This window comes from Ornithodoros turicata, unplaced genomic scaffold (genome assembly GCF_037126465.1).
Source record: "Ornithodoros turicata isolate Travis unplaced genomic scaffold, ASM3712646v1 Chromosome17, whole genome shotgun sequence".
In the NCBI taxonomy this organism is placed as follows: Eukaryota; Metazoa; Arthropoda; class Arachnida; order Ixodida; family Argasidae; genus Ornithodoros; species Ornithodoros turicata.
The window spans coordinates 140,866-165,247 of record NW_026999326.1 but is presented as its reverse complement, the minus strand read 5'-3'; the positions used below and the strand labels follow the sequence as shown (position 1 = coordinate 165,247).

General features: G+C 42.6%; 1 protein-coding gene across 3 annotated transcripts in view; it reads left to right on the top strand.

Moving 5' to 3' along the window:
* LOC135372798 (synaptic vesicle glycoprotein 2C-like) overlaps nt 1–22,858 on the top strand; it is a 767,922-nt gene extending 745,064 nt beyond the window's left edge. For all 3 annotated transcript variants that reach the window (XM_064606261.1, XM_064606262.1, XM_064606263.1), the window contains one exon: nt 20,645–22,858. In XM_064606261.1, the coding sequence (XP_064462331.1) occupies nt 20,645–20,825 (181 nt within the window). In that variant the 3' untranslated portion in view covers nt 20,826–22,858. The remainder of the gene's footprint in view (nt 1–20,644) is intronic.
* Nucleotides 22,859–24,382: the final 1,524 nt, after the last annotated feature.

Below are 24,382 nucleotides of genomic sequence, written 5' to 3'. Positions count from 1 at the left end.
GGTCACTTTTTCACCCCACCAATATGAAGAGCGTGCCGAATTCACTCAAATTCATGATAATTCACAGTGATACTCACGAGCTATCCCATCGGAAAAAATAGCCGAATAGCGGTGCTTTTCGGAGCACGGGACCATAGCGCGCGATGACTTTTTGAACGCAATCGCTCGCAGCGCGACGAAAGGAGGTTCCGATGCCAGCCCACAGAGTGATAGTAGAAAAAGTAACAGTTCCTTAAATTGGGAGAGGGAAAGGATTACCCCAGCGAAAGTCGGACGTGATAAGCCGTGCCTGTTTTATCTCTTTCTGCGATGTCGGGGAGGCTGGGTTTCCAACCTCCTTTCGTCGGACTGACAAAGATTGCGCTGAAAAATTCATCGTGCGCTATTCTGTGCGACTTCCGTAGAGCATGATGTTCGGCTATTTTTTCCGATGGGATAGCTTCTGAATATCTCTGTCAATTATCATTAATTTGACTAAATTAGACACGCTTTTCACAGTGCCCTACTGAAAAATCCTATATGTAGATCCTGATATGATGTTATTGGATATAGGACCTATATGTGGTGTAGGTACCACCGGAGTTATAGGTGTTATAGGAGCAATATAGGTATTATAGGAGATGTAGGACCTGCGTCTTCTATATGATCTGTATACTGCGTGTATGGGGACACGGTATGAAATTTGGCTGTGGCGATACATGCATACACATGCAATGAACAAAAATAATAAGACAGGAGTATAATAATATAGAGTCTACTTCCCTTTATTTGTTAATGCCATTCACAATTTTTTTACATTCAAGGACACAGCTGTAAAGGCTTGCACTGCCGTGGAGCAGATGACGGAGTTGCATGGGTGAGGCGTATGCCCCATCTGTTTCACAGTAAACACAAATCAGTGAAGAGCTCTGCAACGTACTTCGACGCGACTTACTTGATGTCTTTCAACATTTCCGTGACGTATCTGTTCATTTTCTCACGTCGTGTGTGTGCTGGCTCATCTGCGTTGTTCACGGAAATCGATCCGTGAAAAGCATCTGAAATTCATAAATTCGTCGTAAGTAGCAGGGCCACTGGAGCATCACATGTGACATCTTCACCCTCAGGTTTACCAATAGGGACACTGAGCTAACAGATAGAGATAAGGTAATAGAAATCACAAGGGTAATAATCACACTGAGAGCATAAAGTAGGAGGAACCCACATGCTGAAAGGATACTGAACAAAAAGCACGAAACATGACACTACTGGCACGCAACTAACCTTTACTTCACCAAATCTAAGGGCTTCTGGACGTATCTTCCAACACGCACACAAGAAAGCACGTCCAGGCATCACCTGTAGAGCAGAATAACACAGCCACAGCAGTTCGGTGCACCAGAGGAGCCCAGAGCCACAACGAAACGCGAAAATCCGGATGCGAGAACAAACGCGCCCGAGCTCAACGAACTTTGCAAGCGAAATGGACGCCAGAGAGCCCCGCTTGGTGGCGGCGGTGGAAGGGAAGGAAGACGCCAGCTGTTCAGGCGCTCTTCGCACTATTGCAAGAGAACGGAAAGTCGCGCGAAGACGGGACTAATACTATCGGAAAGAAGACGCTTGCCCTGTCAAAAAGAGACCTCAATCGCCTTTCTACCCCAACAAAAACCCGTTATCGAGAAAAATGCCCCCGGTCCTATGTATAAGAGGGCCGCCGCTGCCACGGGAACTAACTCGGGAACGGAGAGGGATAGAAAGGTGCCGCAAGTTTCTACGCGTTGCCTATGTCCAGTGCGTTTATCCATTAAAAGAAAATTCGCATCCGCCGCGGGCTTGCAACCTGAAAACGGGGACAAAGTCAGGAAATGGTGGTCGGTGTCAGGAATTTCGAGAATCACACCTTAACCGCTGGAAATTGACGGGTGGGTTGAATGAGAAAGTTGTAGAGCAGAGAACAGAGCACATGCACACAAAATTTCGACTGAATTGGACGTCGGGTATGCGAGTTGAGACTCCGAACAGTGGGAAGCGTTTCAGAGTTGCGCTAGCCAGACTGGTCGCCTCACCATACTCTGAAGCCGATATCGCGAGAACGGAACGTGGCGCGTCTACAGGATCAACGCTGTTCGAAAGAGCACATCGAGGCGGTCACGACGAAGGGAAACACGACCATGTCGCAGCAAGGGGAACGTTTGGGGGGGGAAAAGCCGTCGGCCCCATGTACTGGGAGGCCAGTAAACGCAAAAACCTGTAACTCGAGAACCGCTAAAGTTGAAAAAGTGTGGTAAATTCTACCACGTACACCGCGTCGATAATAGTATGCTCACTAAAGATACATCATGTCCGACGCTAGCTTATTTCCGAAAAAGGGCCCCGAAGTTCGAAAAAACGGCGTTTCTAACGCGTCTCCTCGTACGGCATCTAAACCACTAGAGATCAGCTACTAGTGTGATTTGAGCGATCGTTGAGCTATTCCAGACCTGTTCGGACCTAAATTTTGGTCTCGATCCGACAAACGGGACGAGAGGTACGGGACTTTGGAGGTGTCGGAAGCACCGGCTGGGACCTTGAATTTCCAAATATCTCGGCAACTGTCAGGATTTCTCACAAGCCACGTGCATGCAGGCGAAGGTCACAAAAAACCGCGTCCCGATATGACAGCTGCAGGCCGAGATATTAGACCCGGAAACCCATCGACCGACAAAGCAATGTCGCTGGATGGGGTTCAACAACCACTGGACGGTTGAAAAACGCCAAGTACTGTAATATGCCAAATGTGTGCATGGAACGCACGCATCATTTTATGTTTGATGTTTGGTCGATCAATAATGGACTTGTATGTATGTTCCAAAAATGAATCGAACATCAGTTATTTTAAGCTGCAGCTTGAAATAACTGATTAAACACATATCAGCCCTCCTAAAATCAATATCAAATTTATACATGTAAAAATTTTATATTGATTTTAGGAGGGCTGATATGGGGGGGGGGGTTCCTGCACGTTTTTACTTGTTTGAGGGTTTCAGGGACTTATAACTGGTTGACAAAGGATGACTCCTATGTGGCCGTATGTGACCCTGTATGAATTCTGCATGGTCTACATATAGGACCCGTGTAACTCCTACATCCTCAATGTAGGAACTTATATGGGTCCTGCATGGTCCTACATGACTCCTGCACGGGATCGTTTATGATCCCATAATGACCTACACAGGAGTTATATAGGTTCCTAAATAACCCATAAGAACCCTGTATCATCCTTTATAATTTTACACAGGACCTATATGAATTACTTATGGGTTTTTTCAATAGGGTGGTGGGGTAAAAAAGTGACCTTTACCAGGCAAATTTCCGACTTAGGCTCGCAAAAATTTACATGATTAAATTTACGTTACACGACATTCACACGAGGAGGTGGCAAAAACCCAGTAAGAACAAATGCCGTTGACCGGGTGACTCTAGGTGGTGTAGTTTTTTTATTATAATTCAATGACACGTTTTCTGGGACACCCTGTATATAATATATATAATATACAAATATCTTACGAGGCAGCTTGGCAGTAGCGCCGGTACATATTTCCTTCCGGTAGCGGTACGGCGCCACGTTTCGGAACGAGTAGCGACGGTTCAGAGGAGTAGCGAATAGCGGTACTCCGCTACCTAACTGCCGACCGAAGGGACAGGACGCAGACAAGCTGGTGCATAACCCGGTTCCTTCCGTTCGATTAGAAACAATGAAGCAAAAAAAAAAAGAAAGAAAAGTAAAGGAACAAGACGAAGAAGCATGTGTTTGGGAGACGAAAGAGAATTAGCTCGTAGCCTTTTCTGTGTTCACATTCATTGCCTAGCAGTGACAATTCTTTTGTGCGAGCCTGCTTGTTGCCCCTAACAGCTTTATCTAACACGCAGGATGTCAGCGGCACTTGCAGCAACCGAATATGATTCAGCATGCGCGGCGAGGTGCGCAATTGCTATTATTCAAACGTATTACGATAATTAGGTTCATTACGATAATTAGGTTCATTACGATAATTATGTTGATGATACCGATTACAGTTTTAATTCCCTTGAGACCATGGCTGCTTGTGTACCGAAGATAGTGCTGCACGAAATGCTACAGTCGTTCATTGTACCGCTAGATTTGGTCCACAGGCACACTAAACGCACGTAATGCTCTCTAGGCGCAAACATAGGGTTCTACGATTTTTAGTTCGTTCACAACAACGATTATGAGCCAAGGCCAATATGTTAGGCGGAGGACACGTTGCGAGAAAGACAAACAAGGAAGCACACAAGAGACACGTTTCGAATAACAGCCTTATGCGTTCCCCCACGATTTTCTCTTACAATTAGACAGGTGGTACAACAACGGAAGGAATGTGAACGGGCGCGCTTTCCCATTTTTTTTCTCTGTCATCTGTCCTCTTCTGGCCGTGTGCCATGCTAACCCGAATGCAGCAGGTCAGTGGTCGGAAATCTCGTGCAAGTTGGTCTATTTCCTGCTCTTGCATAACTTATTCCAAGTGTTACAAGACTTTTGTGGGAGAAGAGTCTATACGATAACTTTTCATGAGACCGCAGGACGTTGGAGAATGTAAAAAAAAAAAAAAAGAGAAGACAAGAACATATGGTGAGACTAAAGGAATGTACGGGTCCAATTTCAGGTATGTTAGCACGGGCATTGTGATATTGTTATGAACATGCCCATGATGAGTTCATCGTACTGCGGAAGCGGCCATTCGAGGTTGGTTAGGGTAAAACAACGGGATGAGGCAGTGAGGCAACTGTAGCAAACATAGAAAAAGAGGAGGTGGAACACAGGCATTAGAAATTGGTAAATGCATATATTGTTTATTATAACATCCGGGTCGAGCTGGACCGCATCCCATCGTACGGCTGTCTCTTGGATAGCTGCAAATGGAAGTTGGCACCACTGTGGTAATCTGAAAAAGTCAAAATGCACAAAAACTTGGCAATGCTCTCATCGGCAGAAATGAAATATCGAAGTGAGATACACAGCAGAAGACAGTTCCAAACCTAGACAACGCTGTCCATTCTCACCCCTTTTACTCCTGTGCTGTACCTCAGACTATCAAAAAAAAATAGTAATAATATAAAATCATCGGGGGAGAGTCGTAATACAGGTGCTTCTCAGTCTTGCCCCGAGAGTCAAGGCAATGACACTAGACTAAGACCACTGATGCCTAAGATCATACAAGGGGGGCAAAGACCACAGCTTGGTTTCCGTACGGGGAAGAACAGATAAATAATAGCAAGCGGACTGCACCAGTACAAAGTTACAATCACTTGGTTACAACTTACCGTTTCTCTCTCGCCAGCCGCCGACGCAGCTTGCAGACTGATACTCCGCGGTTTCCGAGGATTCTTGTACGGCCGTGTCATTGCCGCGCGTTTCCAGTTTGTGCGAAGCGGCAGCAGCAACGATACTATGAACGTGCAGCCTACCGCAATATCAACAGTTCAAATCAGAACACGACAGTCAGCACCAGTCAACACGGCGTGGATGAATGCGCCCGCAGCACAACAGCAGTACGCAACCAACATGACGTAACAAACAGAAGTGACGCAAGCGCCACCTTTCGCAGAATACTGGAGTTGATCACACGGTAGTTACATGCTCCGCCACGTTGTGGCCACCGGACATCCTGTACAGCTTCGGTTTGGTCGGAATCTTTTGGAATGGCTTGGGAACGTAATAACCGGCGCTGTGCTCATCCAATCATGCTCAAATTTTCAGCAATTGTTTTGCGCATCATTGCCGATCCACTGCCACTTCTAGGCTGGTTAGAACACCTCGAAACAGGAAGCCAAAGAAAGCACTTTTTCATGTTTTTCTGAGGGCGCTTCCGGATTATCGGCGTCATATATCAATAACAGCGAGACGGTCCACCCTCCACGTATCACAGAACAAGACAACGCAACAAATTGTGCGCCGCTATCTGCTCTCCCTTTTGCACCAGATTCGTACAAAGACCACCCATAATCGGAGATATTGGCATGTTCCAGGCCTTATGGCGCCGCAACCGCATGCCTTGCCGAAAATCGGAAGACGGTCCCCCCCAAGTCAAGAATCATAGCTTCCGAATGGCACCAGTTTCGCCACCAACAGACGAAAATGATAGCTACAGGTCTGGTACAAAGTTGCCTCTTTTTAAGAAGGGAGTGAGACCATACCCTTAATGTGACATTCTTTTCCAGTCGTCCCGTGACGCATACTAAACTCCATGACCCTTATACCTTCCTACTGTCCCCTCTGTATGCCGGTCATAGCCACAGTTCCCTTGCGGTAATATGTTCCCTTTCAACACTTTGTGGCGGGAGAACCACCCAAGGGAGAAGTGTAAGATAAGGAGGAGCAAGATGAAACACAAGAGAAGACGTGACATTTATTGGTGGACGGCGCCCGTCTCAGGGACGCTTGGCTCCGTGCGCTTGAAACTTTACTCATTGGTGGCGCTGCATGTGCACTTTATTGCACGTTTAGGACTGTCCGGATTGGTGTATGGGTGGAAGATGGAGAAAAATTGGCGACTTCTGCCCAGAATGCAATGACCCGCAAAAAAAGGACGAGATTTCCTGTACTAGTTTTTGTTGTAGTCTTTTCAGCAGAGTTTCGTAGGCTTATTCTGTCAATGTAAGTCCACGTCGTATTCCTTCATTCATTCACCTAGATCTATGCAAAATATGCGCATTCTTGCTTGTCCGATGTTGAGCAGAACAATGAACACACCCGATGATAGGAACCGAGCAACACGCAACAATCTAATGTAATTTAAATTTAATACAATTCAAATTTAATGTAATTCAGAAATGGATAAGAGTAGTAAATGACCTGGCCGAAGTGAAAACGAGATGACTTAGCAACATGGACCCCTGTGCCGTTGACCCATGGGTCCTTCGCGTATTTTTTCCCGCTTATCGGCAGGCGGCGCGTGTGCGGAGGGTCGTCCGCGCACTTACCGGCGGGGGGAGGGCTGTGCGTGCGCTTACCCTAGGGTATTTTTCAACCTTAGCCGGCTTCTTTCGCCACTTTTCCGCCTTCACCACCACTTCACTCCCAATTTTTTTCCTGCTACAACGGGTGTACAATAGGCGGTTTACATGCAAATATAGACATGCAAAGGATAGCCATACACAAAAGTACAAGTGAAAATATATTTATTAAAGTCAATAGTGTCATGAATTATGCTCTGACTCTGTGTGGAGGACAAAACCCAGCCAAAAAACCTGAAGCAGAAGAAACACAATACAATACACGAACCAAGAATATACTTATTACAGGTACGATACGTTAGCATTGAATAGGTATCACAGATCGAACACAATATTTTTATTAACTGTAATCATACACACAAGTTTTCAGTTAATCAGGAATCAGAAAATGGAGTAGCACATTTAATCAAATAAGATTAATCAATACGATTGCAATCAAAATCACAAGCTGTATTATAAAAAATCTGAGATGTGAGAATCATCATTGCATCACAGGAATTTTGTGTACAGTTTTAATTACAAGTATCTGATAGTTCTGATAGATGTAAGTAATTTCGAGCACAATATGGAAGCTAAGTTTAATACTCCAACATAACACAAATTTAATGAACCAGTTTCTTGTCAAGTGAATATCGCAGAGATAAGAAAATAATTCGAATCAACACGATCAACAGATAGCATTAATATAGAACCGAACCGACATATCCTTCAACATGTAGGGAAATAATAGCTACACAACACTATATCAAAACGAGAAATGGACACCCCATTTAATCAAAGAAGATATTCTTAATCAATATCATTACAATCAAAATTACAAGTTGTACTATAAAAAGTATAATATTCCTATACGTGAGAACCATCATTGCAATAGCGGGAAGTTCTGATAGTTGCATGTAATTAACCGTGACCAGCAGAGACCCTAGAAGACTATGGGACACGAACGACAAGAACGACTCGAACACAAGAGGAAGTAAAATCTATAACACCACATTTATTCAAAGACGATATTCTTAATCAAAACAACAGATGAGAATAATCTATCATTTTAATTATCATAAAATCATCCTCGCGACATAATCTAATCGAACACTATACAATTTTCATTCTAAGAGACACTACAAACCTTACTTTGTTTTATGAATCCAACACCCAGGCACCATGAGAGGATCTCGGTTTTTCTTCAAAGCCCGGAGACATCATCTCTCTGTCTATACGGCCACTGCGCATGCTTTATCACTCAAAGGGTTGGGGGCTATATTCCTTTTCCTTCCTCAAGCAGACAGGGTGCTCTCGAGGTCAGATAAAATAGTACAAAGGCGATATATTTTATTGTGTAGCGTAAATAGATGCCGATAGTATTCGTGGGGATCACTATCTTTTCGAATCCTTTCCTTGAAACGGAAGTCTTTCGTCAAAGTGGATGACATAGTCGGCTAAGTTTGTACAGAGGCGATATTTTTATTGAATATGTACAGAAAGTCCAAATTATTAAATGATAGCAATAATACTCGATCAAAGACGAGAAACAAAGTTAATTAGATCATTTTTGTAATATCTTGCAACAGAAAGTTCTATATAGATGAACCACACAGAAAAATCAAATGTGAAACATAAGTCAGAAATATGAGGTATTCCCAACTCAGAGAATGTTTTTACTGATGGAGCGTTCAATTGAAATAAATACAAGACAATAATTATTTCATGAAGTAACATTCTAAGCAAGCGAGAAGTATTTAAAGGTTCTCCTATAGAGGAAATCGACAGACACAATTAATACATCATACATACATAATGCTCAACTCATAGAATATCAATCGAGTGAACACCTGGAAAAAGTCAAAACAATAATTAATTCAGACAAATCATTTCTAAGGAAGCAGGGCGAATACACCACAGAATCTGTACAGAAACTTGTCATTTCAATGAATAAACAAGATCAACTAGTGGGTTCAAGCGATAAAGTGAGTAATAAAAGCCGACGACCCCAACACCAACGTCAAGTTATGGATGGGAGGATTCTAGCGTGGTCTTGTACATAGAATCATTGAAAGCACGCTGTTTCCTTGCACATTGCATCTTTTTGCAAATCATTTTCAACAATTCTCACGGGAGGTTGATATTAATAGCATTTTAAACCAGATAATAAAGTTCTGATCAATAAAATTAGAGTAGATATGCTTTTAATTAAATGTAGAGGCACAATCGAAAGCAGAACAGACATGGACGAATTTTGTACTGGTTACCATAAGTCATGGGAAGATGCGATAAAAAACTGCTTCAAAAAGGAAGAGCCACGAAACGATTCCATATCGGTGCATTTCAATACGTCCTAGACATGGTAGTACGCTAGTTGGATGTTTGCTAATGAAGAATTGAAATACACTAGACCAGATGTAATTGTAATTCTTGTACTGGGCATTGCGTTCATAAAGAAAGCAGTGAGATCAAATTATCAGATACAAGCAGTCTATATCGCACGATTCATTACAGATTTGTTGAAATTACACCTAACTATTGAGATGGAAAGTGCTTAAAAATATTATCACATGTTATGTGCTTACCTCGGCAACACACCTATTTTCTTCTACCATTTCTTGCAACGATGTCGAATGAGCAGAAGTTCAATATTGCCGTACAATGTCGGATGTATCACCACTTATTGAAACTGAATGAACCACAGGTGGACCACCAAATTATTAAATTCAACAAGCAAACCGGGCGCTCTCGAGGTCAGATAAGATAGCACAAAGGCGATATATTTTATTGTGCAGCGCAAATAGATGCCGATATTACTCGTGGGGATCACTATCTTTACGAATACTTTCCTTGAAACAGAAGTCTTTCGTCAAAGTGGATGACATAGTCGGCTAAGTTTGTACAGAGGCGATATTTTTTATTGAATATGTAGAGAAAGTCCAAATTATTAAATGACAGCAATAATACTCGATCAAAGACGAGAAACAAAGTTAATTACATCATTTTTGTAATATCTTGCAACAGAAAGTTCTATATAGATGAACCACACAGAAAAATCTAATGTGAAACAGAACTCAGAAATATGAGGTATTCCCAACTCAGAGATTATTTTTACTGATGGAGCGTTCAATTGAAATAAATACAAGACAATTAATATTTCATGAAGTAACATTCTAAGCAAGCGAGAAGTATTTAAAGGTTTTCCTATAGAGGAAATCGACAGACACAATTAATACATCATACATACATAATGCCCAACTCATAGAATCATAGAATCATAGTGAATCTTCCTAATTTCTGTGGGGTCATCACGATGCCCTTCAGTCTGGAATTGTATAAAACTGTGATAACTCTATGTATTTCGAATTGATATGTTTAATTAAACCTGATGTGAACTATTTTTCTGCATTCTCGTCTGGTGTTGTTGCTTGGGTTAGGGAAAGGGTATACACAATTTTTTTTCACCTGCTCACTACTACATGGGCAACACACTTTTTTTCTTCTTACCCATTGGTAACTGAAACTTTCCTCGTAAAAAAATGACAAAGTCGCAAGAAAACCCGAAAAAAGTTGTCTCCACTTCTCCTCAAAGGGAATCGATACATTTTAGCATTTAAGTCACAATCGAATATCTTGTATAGTATGTGTGACTATATGCAAAGCTTTTTAATCTATATCTTTAAAAATGCAAGAAATAGTGTACAATTTTGACCTTGAAAATTTAAACAAGAAAATGATCTTTAGTGTGGAGTTTGCGTTATACCACGTTATGAGCTAAAAACTTATAAAATTAAAATATGGCCTTTCCATTTGTAGTGCCCGGATTCTATGACACTAAAATAAGGTGATACTTTTTCAGTATGGCTACGGGAAACCTCGAATACATTTTGTGAATTGGATCTACGGTTATGTGTGACGTGTGCTGATCTGCTTATTAAGATAGCATATCTTCCATTGTGTTTATGCATAATGCTCATCTTCATTGGCTAATTCCAGCGAATTTCGACCAAGCAAGGAACCTGACCATCTCCAATCTTTTGGAAAAAATATATTCCTCAGGGGACGAGAAATGATGAAAAATGCGCCTATATTTAAGCCCCAACCTTCAGCCATTTTCGAGGGAGATGGGGAGAAAGAAACTGGTCGAAATATGACCCAGTCGTTTCCGGCTACTTTGCGGGCTTCTCAATAGAGAACTATGCGGTTCTAAAGCCACAATTTTTTTCGCCTGCTCACTACTACATGGACAACTCACTTTCTTCTTCCTACCCGTTTGCAACTGAAACGTTTCTCGTAAAAAAATGGCAAAGTCGCAAGGAAAAAAAGGGAAAAAAACGCCGTTTTTCGGAGCCTTCCTGTACTGACGCCGTTTATCGGAAAATAATGAAACGTACACCATTCGTTTCGTCATTGCATACCCTATATGTCGATACCATTTTCATTCTTCTAGAGTTAATGTGCTAGAAGCAGAGTGTAGTAATCCCACAGGCTGTATCGCGATTTAGTTGTATTTCGGCAAGCGCTAGCAAAAAATAGCCATAAAAAAGTTTCCGCGAGTTTTTTATATGTTGCGTAGAAACCCTTTCCTAACACACAGAAAAAAAAGAGATTTGTATTTGATTGTCGGTGACGCTACGATTTTTTAAAGTGACAGTGTGCACGCGCGCTAGGCGGTACTCTCCCGCAGCTGGTCGGCGTTACGGTCGCCAAGGGCGGACGCGATTCAGAGAAAACAAGTTACAAACGTGACGAAACGAATGGTGTCGGTTTCATTATTTTCCGATAAACGGCGTCAGTACAGGAAGGCTCCGAAAAACGGCGTTTTTTCCCATTATCTTGCGACGTTGCCATTTTTTTACGAGAAACGTTTCAGTTGCAAACGGGTAGGAAGCAGAAAGTGAGTTGTCCATGTAGTAGTGAGCAGGCGAAAAAAATTGTGGCTTTAGAACCGCATAGTTCTCTAATGAGGAGCCCGCAAAGTAGCCGGAAACGACTGGGTCATATTTCGACCAGTTTCTTTCTCCCCCTCTCCTTCGAATATGGCTGAAGGTTGGGGCTTAAATATAGGCGCATTTTTCAACATTTCCCGTCCCCTGAAGAATAGATTTGAAGAAAAACGTAGGTGGTCAGGTTCCTTGCTTGGTCGAAATACGTTGGAATTAGCCCATTGTATATTGGTTAAGCATTTCTGATGACAGTTGTGTGATCCGCTTCTCCCAAAATCTGATTGCCACTTAGAATTTATTTCATATACGTTTGTGTGCTGTGTGTTACGAAGACTACATGATGAGAAATGTAGATTTCGCCTGCACATCGTGCGTGTAAAACATGGAGTTAGGAAACACAGGAGCGGCCGTTTCGAGCAGATTTCCGTGGGACCCCTCTGGCGGTCGCTCCTGTCAAAACCGCCATTACTTCCTGTCCACCACGTGATCCTCTCTAAAGTTTCGGTTTGGAAACGCTTTGCTGCTAGCGCTGCTTTTCGTGCTTTTATATTTTTCCAAAGTCACTTACTCTTAAAATGTGAGCACCACTGCGGAAACAACGTTTTGTTAACGTGTTCTTACCGCGGTTGCGGCTGTCGTTCAACAGAAAGCAGCTCTGTCACGGGAATAACGTTTCCTTCGTAAGCACGTACTTGACCGGTTGTTTCGTACCCCTGTCTGTGAGAGAGTCATATTGAATCGTTCCTTTCCAAGCTGGCGCTGTGATACAGCTGCAGATTCAATCGATTTCCTCCATCGTTGTACAAATTTGATTACCGGCATGCTTCACTTTGTGGCACTTCAGCAATAAACACACAAAACGCGGCCACGTCGTCACACAAACATCGCTGCCGCGAATGATGTTTCTAGTCCTGCGTGGTTGTCCTGCAGACCCTGACCGGCCTTGTAGCAGAAGGGTAAACCGAGAGTAAACCTCCGAACACACACAAATAAAGCTGGACGCGCGGCGTTCATCACGATGCAGATACCTCAACTGCAAGGCAATCACGACTCCTGTCGTCTGCTTTGGGAGCTGGCCTGCGCATGCTCTTGGGGTCACGTGAGCGGTCACATGGTAGACAGGAGCATCCCAGAATGCAGTGCGAAGCTGGCACGCCCGTCCCAATGGCAAAAAGTTCGAAGGGCCGCTCCTGTGTTTCCTTCCTCTATGGTGTAAAATGATCCATTTGCACCACGGCATTTGATAATAGAATCATTTCAACATATATTGTCAAAAGATGTTATAGACATCCTTCGAATGATACATTTGTCGTTTGCTCATGCATAAGAGGTCTACACTCTAAAAAATAAAAATCCTTTTTAGGTGTAATTGGGATGTATTTGGGGTGTATCAATTGCTTTACTCCCTTATTACACCCTCAAGGAAAGGAATTCACCCTGTTTTTGGTCTAAAATGGCTGTAATATGTGTATGTCCCGCTTGGCAGGGTGTAATTTCGAGAATTGGTGTGAAAAAGGTGTAGTGGCCATCAAATTTCTAATGTTTCGCTACGACAGGTGTGGCAACACTGTGTTGTTTACTCTGTGTTCTCCAGCTATGGCGGTTTGAGTTAGTTGTGGTAGTTATCGTGTTCTTTGATGCGGTCGGTTGGTAAACTACAGGTCATTTGACCATCTGAGTTTAGTATGCACTGCAAGGATTATGGTTCCGGGTCTCGAACGTATGCAAGCAACAGATCCGCCGTGCCCATCGGATCGAGTAACTTGTCCGAGCGTCTCGCTGCAGCGTGCTGTTTGGTAAGTGTTGTCGGTGTATTTTGTCTTGTCTGCTTCTCTGGTTGATTGAGGTGCCTTTGAAGCGGGTATATTGAGATAATGTTTGGACCTTAAGTGGAATGCACGGATTAAATCAGAACAGCGCGCGTCGCGTTGTAACGGTCACATGTGGCCGTTAGGCAAAGTCAAGGGGTATACGTAAGAAACGAAGTTGGTGCAATTTGTGGTAGCAAGTAAAGCAGCTGGCAAGAGCCAATAACTCAAGAGGCAAGAGGTAGCGGGCAATGAAACCTCAAGGCCACAATCCTCTGATTTCCGGTCAGATGTGCTGAGTCAATGGCTGTGCGCGTCTTCTGAACGAGGCCCTGGCAAGTTTGTGTGTTGGCGACGTCAGAATGGTGAAATTGGTAATACACTTGACCAGAAATCAGAGGGGTATGGGTTCGGGTCTCGCTACCGACACTTCGCTGACCCTTTACCAATTGCAGCTTTGTAGGGACATTGGTCTTTTAACTACACTATGATTGTGTGCTTCTTAATTTCTACGTTTTTTTTAGTATAATCGTCTGATTTTTAACCAGTCACAATATTACAATGGTTTCGGCGTATTATAGCTTGAGTTGCTTTTGCGCCGCATCATTCATCGATTTATCGATTGCTTTACTTTCTAGCTTGAGCTGCTTGCATGTTGACGAGGGCTGTATTTGTGTATACTCTTAATTCTTCTCTAGCCTCAGCAATCTGCGTAACTATCATGTAATTTGTGGTTCGCCCTTAATTTGATTAAGGCATTTATCAGTTCATTTTTTTCTTTCACTACAGAGGCAGGATTTCTCTTGGCCTCACCGTAATACCTTCATCTTGGTCGACATGTTGGTGGACATTTTTATGTTTTGTATTGTGCGGTGACTATGTAATTCTTATTGCTGTGCATGCAGTGTATTATAGGTAATCCAAATAAAGATTATGCCTGTTATTTTAACCGTTGTGTTTCTGTTGCCCTCGGCATAACACCCTTACTGAAGGATGTTGTCTTGCCTGGGGGTGTAGACATACACCAAAAAGGGAATCAGTTAGGGTACCACTAGATTACACCAAAAGAGGTGTTCAGAGAACGCCCTTTCTGAGGGGTGTAGTTTTGCCAGAGGGTGTATATATACACCAAAAAGGGAGTCAGTTAGGGTATCGTCAAATTACGCCAAAAGAGAAGTTATATTTTTTAGAGTGCAGTCCAGCTGTTTGAGAAATATACATGCATTGTGGAATTTTATTCGTGAAATATGATGAGTTTTCTCAAAAGATTCGTGATGCTTTTTGCAATCACAAACTGATGTATCATGCTTCAAATTTCAATGACCGATCCTTCTCCGGCAATTCTCTCCTTCGGGTGTTGAAGTTGTTCGGAGCGTAGTCGGCTAAAACCTATTTGAAGGACAGCTCTGATTCCATATGAGAATTCTTACACACAGTGTGGAATATTCGTTTCTTTAGCGATCACTGTTCTCAATCAAGCCATGCTAAATGCAAAGCGTTTTTCATTCTTGTGCGTTGAATTCATTATATTGATGAGAAAGATTGCATTTATTATTTCAGTTAAAGGCTTGTTTATTCCGATAAATTACAACTGTCCTATTCCAAACTCTGAAGTTTGCGTTTCTTGTCTTCATTGATGAATTCGGAATGTATTAGGTAATGATGTCTTATTATCGGTCGCTTGAACCGAGCGTTGATTAAGGCAATCGATACGTTGTCGCCGCATTTGTATCGCTTCAGCAACTTGCATTTTGTTGCGATGAACTTGCACAATCTCTTATTGATGTTTCCTTTCTTTGTATGAAGATTCTTGAATAGCGTACAAGACAGTATTAAATGAAAATCGTCCGGTGATCCACCGGAGTTGATATGTTCGTTGAGTTTCAATAAGTGATGATACATCAGACCTTGTACAACAATATCGAACTTCTGCTCATTCGACATCGTTGCAAGAAGTGGTAGAAGAAAATCATTGTGTTGCCGAGGTAGTGGAACATATCATGTGATAAGATTTTTATGTACTTTCCATCTCAAGACTTAGGTGTAATTTCAACAAATCCGTAATGAATCGTGCGATATAGACTGCTTGTATCTGATAATTTCATCTCACTGCTTTCTTGATGAACGCAATGCCCATTGCAATGATTACAATTGCCTCTGGTCTAGTGTATTTCAATTCTTCATTAGCAAACCTCCAACTAGTGTACTACCATGTCTAGGGCGTATTGAAATGCAGCGATAATGGAATCGTTCCGTGGCTCTACCTTTTCGAAGCAGTTTTTTTATCACATCTTCCCAGTACTTATGGTTACGAGTACAAAATCCGTCCATCTCTTCAATGTAGAGCAATTGTATGTTCTGTTTTCGATTGTGCCTCTGCATTTAATGAAAAGCATATCTTGCTCGTTTTATTGACTAAACATTTAATATTTGGTTTAAAATGCTATTAATACCCACCTGCCGTGAGAATTATGGAAAATGATTTACAAAAATATGCAATGTGTAAGGAAAAAGCGTGCTTTCAATGATTATATGTGCAAGACCACGCTAGAATCCTCCCTTCCACACTCTAAGAAAAAAGGGGTACTTTTACTCCTTTTGGGGACTAAATGCATTGCCACAAAAAATACTCCCTCGCGGGAGTAAATTCACGGGAGTAAATGAATGTCACAGAGTGGAGACTGCGTTTCACGCGCAGTTGTAAGAGTCCCAGGTACATAATTGGTGTGCATGCATGAAAATACTTTGAAGCAAACCGTCAACCGTGGTATATCGAGTGATATAAAATCTTGCGCCATACTAGGGCACAATTTACAAAGAAAGATGCGCTGTTTCTTACTCTGTGTGGCTAGAAAATTGCTACGTTGTCTGAGTTATACAGCCTTATGTCGTTCAAATTGACCAAGGTCACATATTTACGTAGACTGTTGCATTCAGGAGACCATTCGCGAAGTTTAGTGACAATTTGCAGTCCTGGGGAGTAATTGTCGGGACTAAATGTCGGGCTAGGGGACTAAAATGGAGAGTAATTGCAGACTAGGGGAGTAGAAGCTGCAATTACTCCCCGTTTTACTCCTTTTTTTTCCTTAGAGTGCATAACATGATGTTGGTGTTGGCGTCGTCGGCTTTCATCACTCACTTTAATATATCGCCTGTATACTATCCTATACAATATAATACAATAAAATATATAGCCTGTGTACTATCTTATCTGACCTCGAGCGCACCCTGTTTGCTCGAGGAAGAAAAGGGAATATAGCCCACAACCCTTTGAGAGATAAAGCATGCGCAGTGCTTGGGCCGTACAGACAGAGAGATGATGTCTCCGGGCTTTGAAGAAAAACCGAGATCCTCTCATGGTGCCTGGGTGTTGGATTCATAAAACAAAGTAAGGTTTGTAGTGTCTCTTAGAATGAAAATTGTATAGTGTCCGATTAGATTATGTCGCGAGGATGATTTTATGATAGTTAAAATGATAGATTAATCTCCTGTGTTGTTTTGATTAAGAATATCATCTTTGATTAAATATGGTGTTATAGATTTTATTTCCTCTTGTGTTCGTGCCGTTCTTGTCACTCGTGCCCCATGGTCTTCCAGGGTCTCTGCTGGTCACAGTTAATTACATACAACTCTCAAAACTTCCCGCTATTGCAATGATGGTTCTCACGTATAGGAATATTAGGATTTTTAACAAGACAACTTGTAAGTTTGAGTGTAATCATATTGATTAAGAATATCTTCTTTGATTAAATGGGGTGTCCATTTCTCGTTTTGATATGGTATTGTGTAGCTATTATTTCCCTACATGTTGGAGGATATGTCGGTTTGGTTCTATATTAGGGTGATTCCATCTCAACTCAGGCAGGGTGGTCCGGACACCATCACCGATTTCCCTTGAAAAAATATATGTTGTACCACAACACGCATACACACAGGAGCAATAAATATTTTGGCTCTATGTTTTGTGGTCCGCCCGCAAAAAAAAAATCCGGAAGAAATTCACTCGGCGACGGAGCCTTCTGACGGAATGATTTCGACATTTTATTCCTCGCCATCGGACGGTCACAAACTGTAGATTCTTTTTGCACAGTATGTCAGGTACAACGACTTTCAGCGTGCATAAACACCACCGGTCAATTCTATTTTGATCTTTAATTAGAAATCGCCAAAGTTACAACAAAATTCACATTTTGCTGATATTTGTCCTTACGCTGAGCTCCTGCTATATATATGAGGTACCGCTGTGTAGGTCGAAGCGTGCTCTTTAAATTTATGTCAAATTTACATGTCTGTACTTTGCCCGCTTTCGTCAAGGCGGTGTAGAGTACAGCTATGTTTTCAAAAATGGGTATTTCTGGACTGTCGTTTCTCAAAAACGCCACCTCCGATTCCTTCATATTTTGTAGCTATATAGCCCAGGGTATGACTTACATGCGTTCGCAAAACGGAAGGTTCCCTCTCAGTACAGCTCGGGATACACCGCAACAAACGTGGAGTGCGGAGCACACGATGTATACCGCGACCTGGAGAACTACGCCAGAGAGTTAACAGCAGAGGTCAGGATGCAGACCTACCGGAAATCCCAACCTAGCAATATATTTTGAGTCTTTCTGACTCGTTTTTCCCACAGTCGAATCTCAATGCCGTTCACGTGAAGTTCAGCGACGTTCTGGGTCGGTCGCTTGTGTTTGTGACATGAATTCCAAGTACAGTATGGATTGCGTATACTGTGCTGACTGTGCGGTGCTATGGTAGCCACCTCAAGCCCCCCAAAATCGAAAAAAACTACGCTTTTGTTATCAGAAACCAGTTGGGAATGCCGGGCAGAATGATGCCTTGAATCGTGATACCACCAAAATGTAATAATGGCGTACGATAAAACAGAACTGTACACTTTTTAAGCATCTAGTTGTCAAGAAATGGTTTATTCATATAGAAAAAATTCAGAAAAACGATAATACAGATCACGAAGCGTGTAAGGTATAACCTGGCTGGACAACGCCGTTAATATTTCTTTTCAGAAGGTTCTCTTGTTGTTCCTTGGAAACACTGGACATCTTGACAGTGACATGGGTCACTCAGCGAGCGATCTACACCTGGGAGGGTGACTGAGCACTCCTCAATGCCACAGTGCAAGCTAGTGAATTATAATGCAGGGGAAAAAGCCATTAAATAAACAAGTAGATGACACTAGACGTGTTTGTTATTTAAAATTACATATTAAGATGGCTTCTATGGCTGCACGCAGTGAAACAGATACTCATGGAATGATGCGACAGCACCAGAGGACACGTGTTCGCCGTGTTTGCGGCTCGTCAGCTCTGGGTAGCTGCGCATCGTTCGGAATTGGCAAACCAGGGGTCACTCAGCGAGCGATCTACACCTGGGAGGGTGACTGAGCACTCCTCAATGCCACAGTGCAAGCCAGTGAATTATAATGCAGGAAAAAAAAGTTATTAAATAAACAAGTAGATGACACTAGACGTGGTTATTCAAAATTACATATTAAGATGGCTTCTATGGCTGGCGAAACACCCCTCGTCAAGATGCTGCATTAATCCACCGAATGCGACTCGCTGTGGCCTTTTCAGCTCAGTGGCGTTACTGCTTGAGACAAGTTGACTCTCCCACCTGCTGCCACTGTGGTGCTCTTGAGGACCTGGAGCACATTCTTCTTCATTGCCCCCACTACCAACCTTCCCGAACCGCACTCCCGAGTCTCTTCGTTAGCTAGACTCTCGCCCCTTCTCCCTATTGAAATTGGTCGGTCCCTGGCCCAATCCAGCCCAGCAACGATCTGCGCTCAAAGCTCTTTTGATATTTATGGACACCATCGGATTTCGATCGTAACTGTGAAGGGGCTTGTTATTTCATTCCCCACATCCCCATCAGCACTGGGGAAGAGTATCGCGTCTGGCGATGAACCTCCCCACTCTTCATCTCAAAATAAAGTTGTTGTAGTTCTTTTTTTTTTGTTTGTTTGGCAGGAGGGATGTACCTGAAGCCACACAGCCGACGTTTTGCTTTCGAGAAGTGAACGATGTTATCACGAGAACCTAAACGAAGTTCATCGGAGCTGATGCACGGGGCGGCGCGCACAGCGAGCGGCACGACGAGTGTTTTGTGGGGAAAAAATTGATCCTGTCACCATTGTGCGCGAAACCTGACCGACAAAGTTATTGCTCACCGTATAGACCGCTCATGATATGACACGAAACGCATTCTTTGCGAGCGATCTACAAACCTGACGTAGCTAGACCCAGAAGTCCACACGTGTAGTAGTCAGGAAGGGAGAGGGAAAAGTGGATCGTGGAGGAAAGGTTCATGTGAGCTTTGAACCGCGCGCGATTTACAATCCGCAAACTTCAATGTGAAAAAAATGGTGTACGAGCTGCTCCACAGGGAGAAACCGTGTTCAGTAAGAATTTTATTGGGTATTCTGGAAATTTCATTTTACCTTTAAGGCCATACCGGGGTCAATACAACGATGAAAGAAATGCAGTGCTTAATCACTTTTTGTTTTTCTTGTATACTTTATATGTTCATCGAATTCCCTATTTTTATGTTTTATAGCATGTTACATCAAATTAGCGCGGAAACCACAGATACCTGGTGGCTTTATGACCTTCGACGCCGGTGCGATCCAGAAAAGCCCGAATTATCATCATCATTGTCGTGCGCTGCATCGCATAATTAATGTGTCATTGCCAACCTTATTTTTTTATATAAATTATTGAATTATGCGTCATTGTGAAGTTGATAATATGTGCATTCTGCACATATTGCAGAAATGTATGCATTTTGTACATGCTAATTCTAACCTAATTTCCTCTCTCCAAAGGATGAACTGGTCGTTCTGAACAGCCTCTTGCATTTCTAACGCGAAACATAATCGATTGCCATTTTCTTTCCCTTCAGGAGTACTGCGTATGGCTTCTTGAGCGCAACGAGTCGCTTGGCTTCCCTTCTGGGCGTTGTCAGTTTCGGTCACCTGCTGGAAATCAGTAAAGCCGCCCCCATCCTAACAACAGCAGGTGTGATTTTGCTGGGATCGCTGTTCAGCATGAAGATTCCTGAAACAAAGGACGTGCTCATGTAAAGGCAACATTACCCCCTGCATTGCAGAATTAAATGTGAAGTAGCGCTCTCGTGCAGCAGTGTTGGCATCAGCCATCGGCTTCTGTGCACAGATTATGTGGTCGTAGCAACATGGATTTCAGTGACATATGTGAGAGGAGAATGCGCTGTGCGATGGCACGAACATCACTGAAAAAATATAGATGGTGATATTCGCCTTTGATGAAGGCTCTGAAAATATTGACGTTCGACCTTTAGAGGTCAAGAGCACCAAGTGATCGCATTCCTGTAGTATTTCGATACCATAGCAATATATCATTGCAATAACGTCCCGAAATTCTTAAAGCGGGCGTTTCCTCACCATGATCAATTCGAGTGGAATATACAAATGACAAGAGCGTTCATTTTCTGCTTTGGCATTTTATGCAGCTTCAAATCTTACTTTTCTTCCTCCTGCTATTTTTATTGCCTTCAGCGTTAATATTTGGAAGTGTTAATATTTGAGGTTCAGTGAGCAGTGTATGAAGACATTTTTATGTGACGTGATGTCTGCGCGGCACAGGTTACTGCAACGCCCAGTCTCGAAGTCCACTACGCACAGTTATCCACTGGACATGATGATCGTTGACCAATGAAAGTATTTCTATCGTTACACGGAACAATTTTAGGGAGGAGAATGGAGTCATTGCATACTAACCAACGTAAGTACTAAAGGAAATACATGCTGTGGCGCAGATGACACCTAAAGTGTATGACTATCGTGTTTTCTTTTTTTTGTGTGTCTACAATGTAGTACGTCTTCCCTGAGTATTGTAAAGTATAAGTACTTGCACACTCTTTTTATGCTTTAATGTCCCTTGCGCTTATAGCGACCGAGAAACTGAAATGAAGGGCGTAAAACTCACTACTCTCTTTTACGTGTGCTAGCAATTTGGGGAGCACGTTCAAATATGTTAAAGAGTCCAGCATTTTATCATGTAATAAGCAACATATAGATCGCGTACGTTATACAATTCACTAGGTCTCCCTCCCGTTTCAAGAGACTACGACACAACAGCATATCAACCACTATTTGTAATCGCATCACTGTTGCTGCGAGCGTGCAAGCTATGGGACCACGAGTCCTGCCAGGAGTAGACTAGGTCTTCAGACCCATCACCGCAGAGCATTCATGTTGGTGGTGGTACTGCTGAAGAGGTTCGCCGTTGTTGGTGGGCAACGAAAGAACCATTCATGAACATACGTAGCGACCACACCTTGACCCAATTGCAGAGCTTTATCAAAGCAATAGAGAAATGCATGCAATACGTAAGTTTTTGACGAAGTTCTCCGAAGTCAAAGTCTGTGCTGGACATGTGCTGGACTATAGAGTGAATGTTGCCTTGATCATCGAGGTTTTCCCTTGTATACATTGAAAAATAGAGGATAACGTGAAAGTACTGTTTGTGCAGTGAAGTATTCTGTGCTGTGCTAGCTGTAAATACTATGTACTCACTAGGTCAGCTGGGTATGGCGTGTAGGAGGATAAGAACTACAGATAGTAGTGTTGTGCGTTGATAATATTTCCTTATTAGATTATAGGGGTTCTGTTATCTTGTTGGTAGCCAGGCTAGGTTGATTCCAACGATGTTAATGAGTTGAAAGCAATGTTTTAACGTGCACGGCTATTGTGCGTAATTGTTATGCACCCATAGCAGCTAAAACGTCCCGGTACACATGGTCCTGTGCTCAAAGTGGTATATTTATTTATTTGGAGAATCACCTGTTAATTTAGCGTGTTGAATAGTAGAGATATGTCGTAGCAGTCAATGCAAAAATATGTGCATGCAAAATAATACGACTTGGGAATTCCCATCGCGCGCTCCAAGAACGGCAAAGTGTTGGAATTATACTGTAAATTGCTGCAATTCCAGAGATTCGCGTCCTGAACTGCACAATTTTTTTTTTTGTTAACTCACGAATATAGAGAGCACAGATAATATTTGGTTATTTAATTCGTTATTTTAAGCGCTGTTGCATTACCTAAAACTGCATTAATAAAGATCACAAACCCTTCGTTCTATGTGTGTAATGAGTTGGATGACGGACGCTTACATATTTCATGTGAACTATTTACCCATAGTTATTTGCAACATGGTTCTTACCCCCTAACGGACCCCTAACGCGTCCCACCAAAAAATGTCAATGTTTCTAAATTGTAAAGGGTGAACAGATGACAACATTGCGGTTGTGATGTGCGGAAGAAGCAACCTGGCGACCCTGTAAAGGGACTCTTGCACGATGGTGTAACAGCAAACAGCAGACAAAAGGAATTCGCGAGCGTCATCATTGACGCCTTGAAAAGTAAAAATAAAAACCTTCAAAGGTTAACGTTTGCAATTTTCGAACTCGCTCATGTCCCGGCATCAAGGATGAACGATATTGAGTCGACACTTCCTGGTAGGCAACTGCCATGCGTGGCGCCATCAGTGAGCTGTTCGAGTAAACAATCTCCCACAATGCACGCTTAAAAATCAACGCACAAAAATAATCGCTGGAATATCCCCGTGTAAATAAAAACGGGAAGGAATCCACGATTAAGAATATATCGCAAAAAATGAATCGTTTCAGAATCCCCCCACGTCTGCCCTATGGTTGCTACGGTCACGTGGTATGGCCGCGAGTGGAATGGACAACCCGCTTAGAGAAATAGTCCCACTTAGGATTTTGTCTTAAAAAATTCTTAGCGTAACCCCCTTATACCTGCACTGGCCAAAGCAAGGTGAACTGGAAACAAGGGCTAACCTCACAGGGCATAACTAGCCTAAGCTATCCCAAACAATCACCAACTTAAACCAAACTAACCTAACATAACCTGATCTAACCCGACGCAGAATGCAATCAATCCGCCTCAGTGCTGGGTGATGAGAGGATTTTGAGACAGCGGTGATCTCTAAACGGATATATTAAGTTCCAGGGTTCGCCGAATGGACCCAGTTTAAAAAAAAAACCACCCGGGTTTTTTTGGGTCCACCAGGGCTGAAAAACCCAATAAAGCCCACACGCGGGTGAAATACAGAAACGAAGGAAAAAAAAAAGAAAAGAAGGAAAAGGGACGACTGCTTCGGAGATTCCTTTACCGTAAATTCTACAACGGCAAACAATTATTTCTTCCAGAAACATGAAAAATAGGTGGAGAACGGCTGTTGCGTGTCATATGCAGCAGTTCGAAAAAAAAAACCAGCACCCGAAAAACCCGAAAAAACCCACTGGGGCGGGCTTTTTTAAAAAACCCGGGTTTTTCCGAACCCTGATATTAACCCGCTTATTTTTGGAGATTTTTTTTTCAACCGTGTATTTTTTAAGGAGTTTATTCTTGAATGTTTTATTCTTAAGCGGTTTATTTTTAATGGGGGATTTCGGGTACCCCCCCCCTCCCGCTCTTAAGACCATAACCAGATTCGAAATGTCAGAGTTTTCACATTCTTCATGTTTTTACAATGAAATTGAGTCCATCCACTCGCTGTGAAAGTAGAGAGCGGCCATCACGGTACCTGTAAAATGATAGCCTGGTGGGCTTTTACACTTACGGTGCAAGCC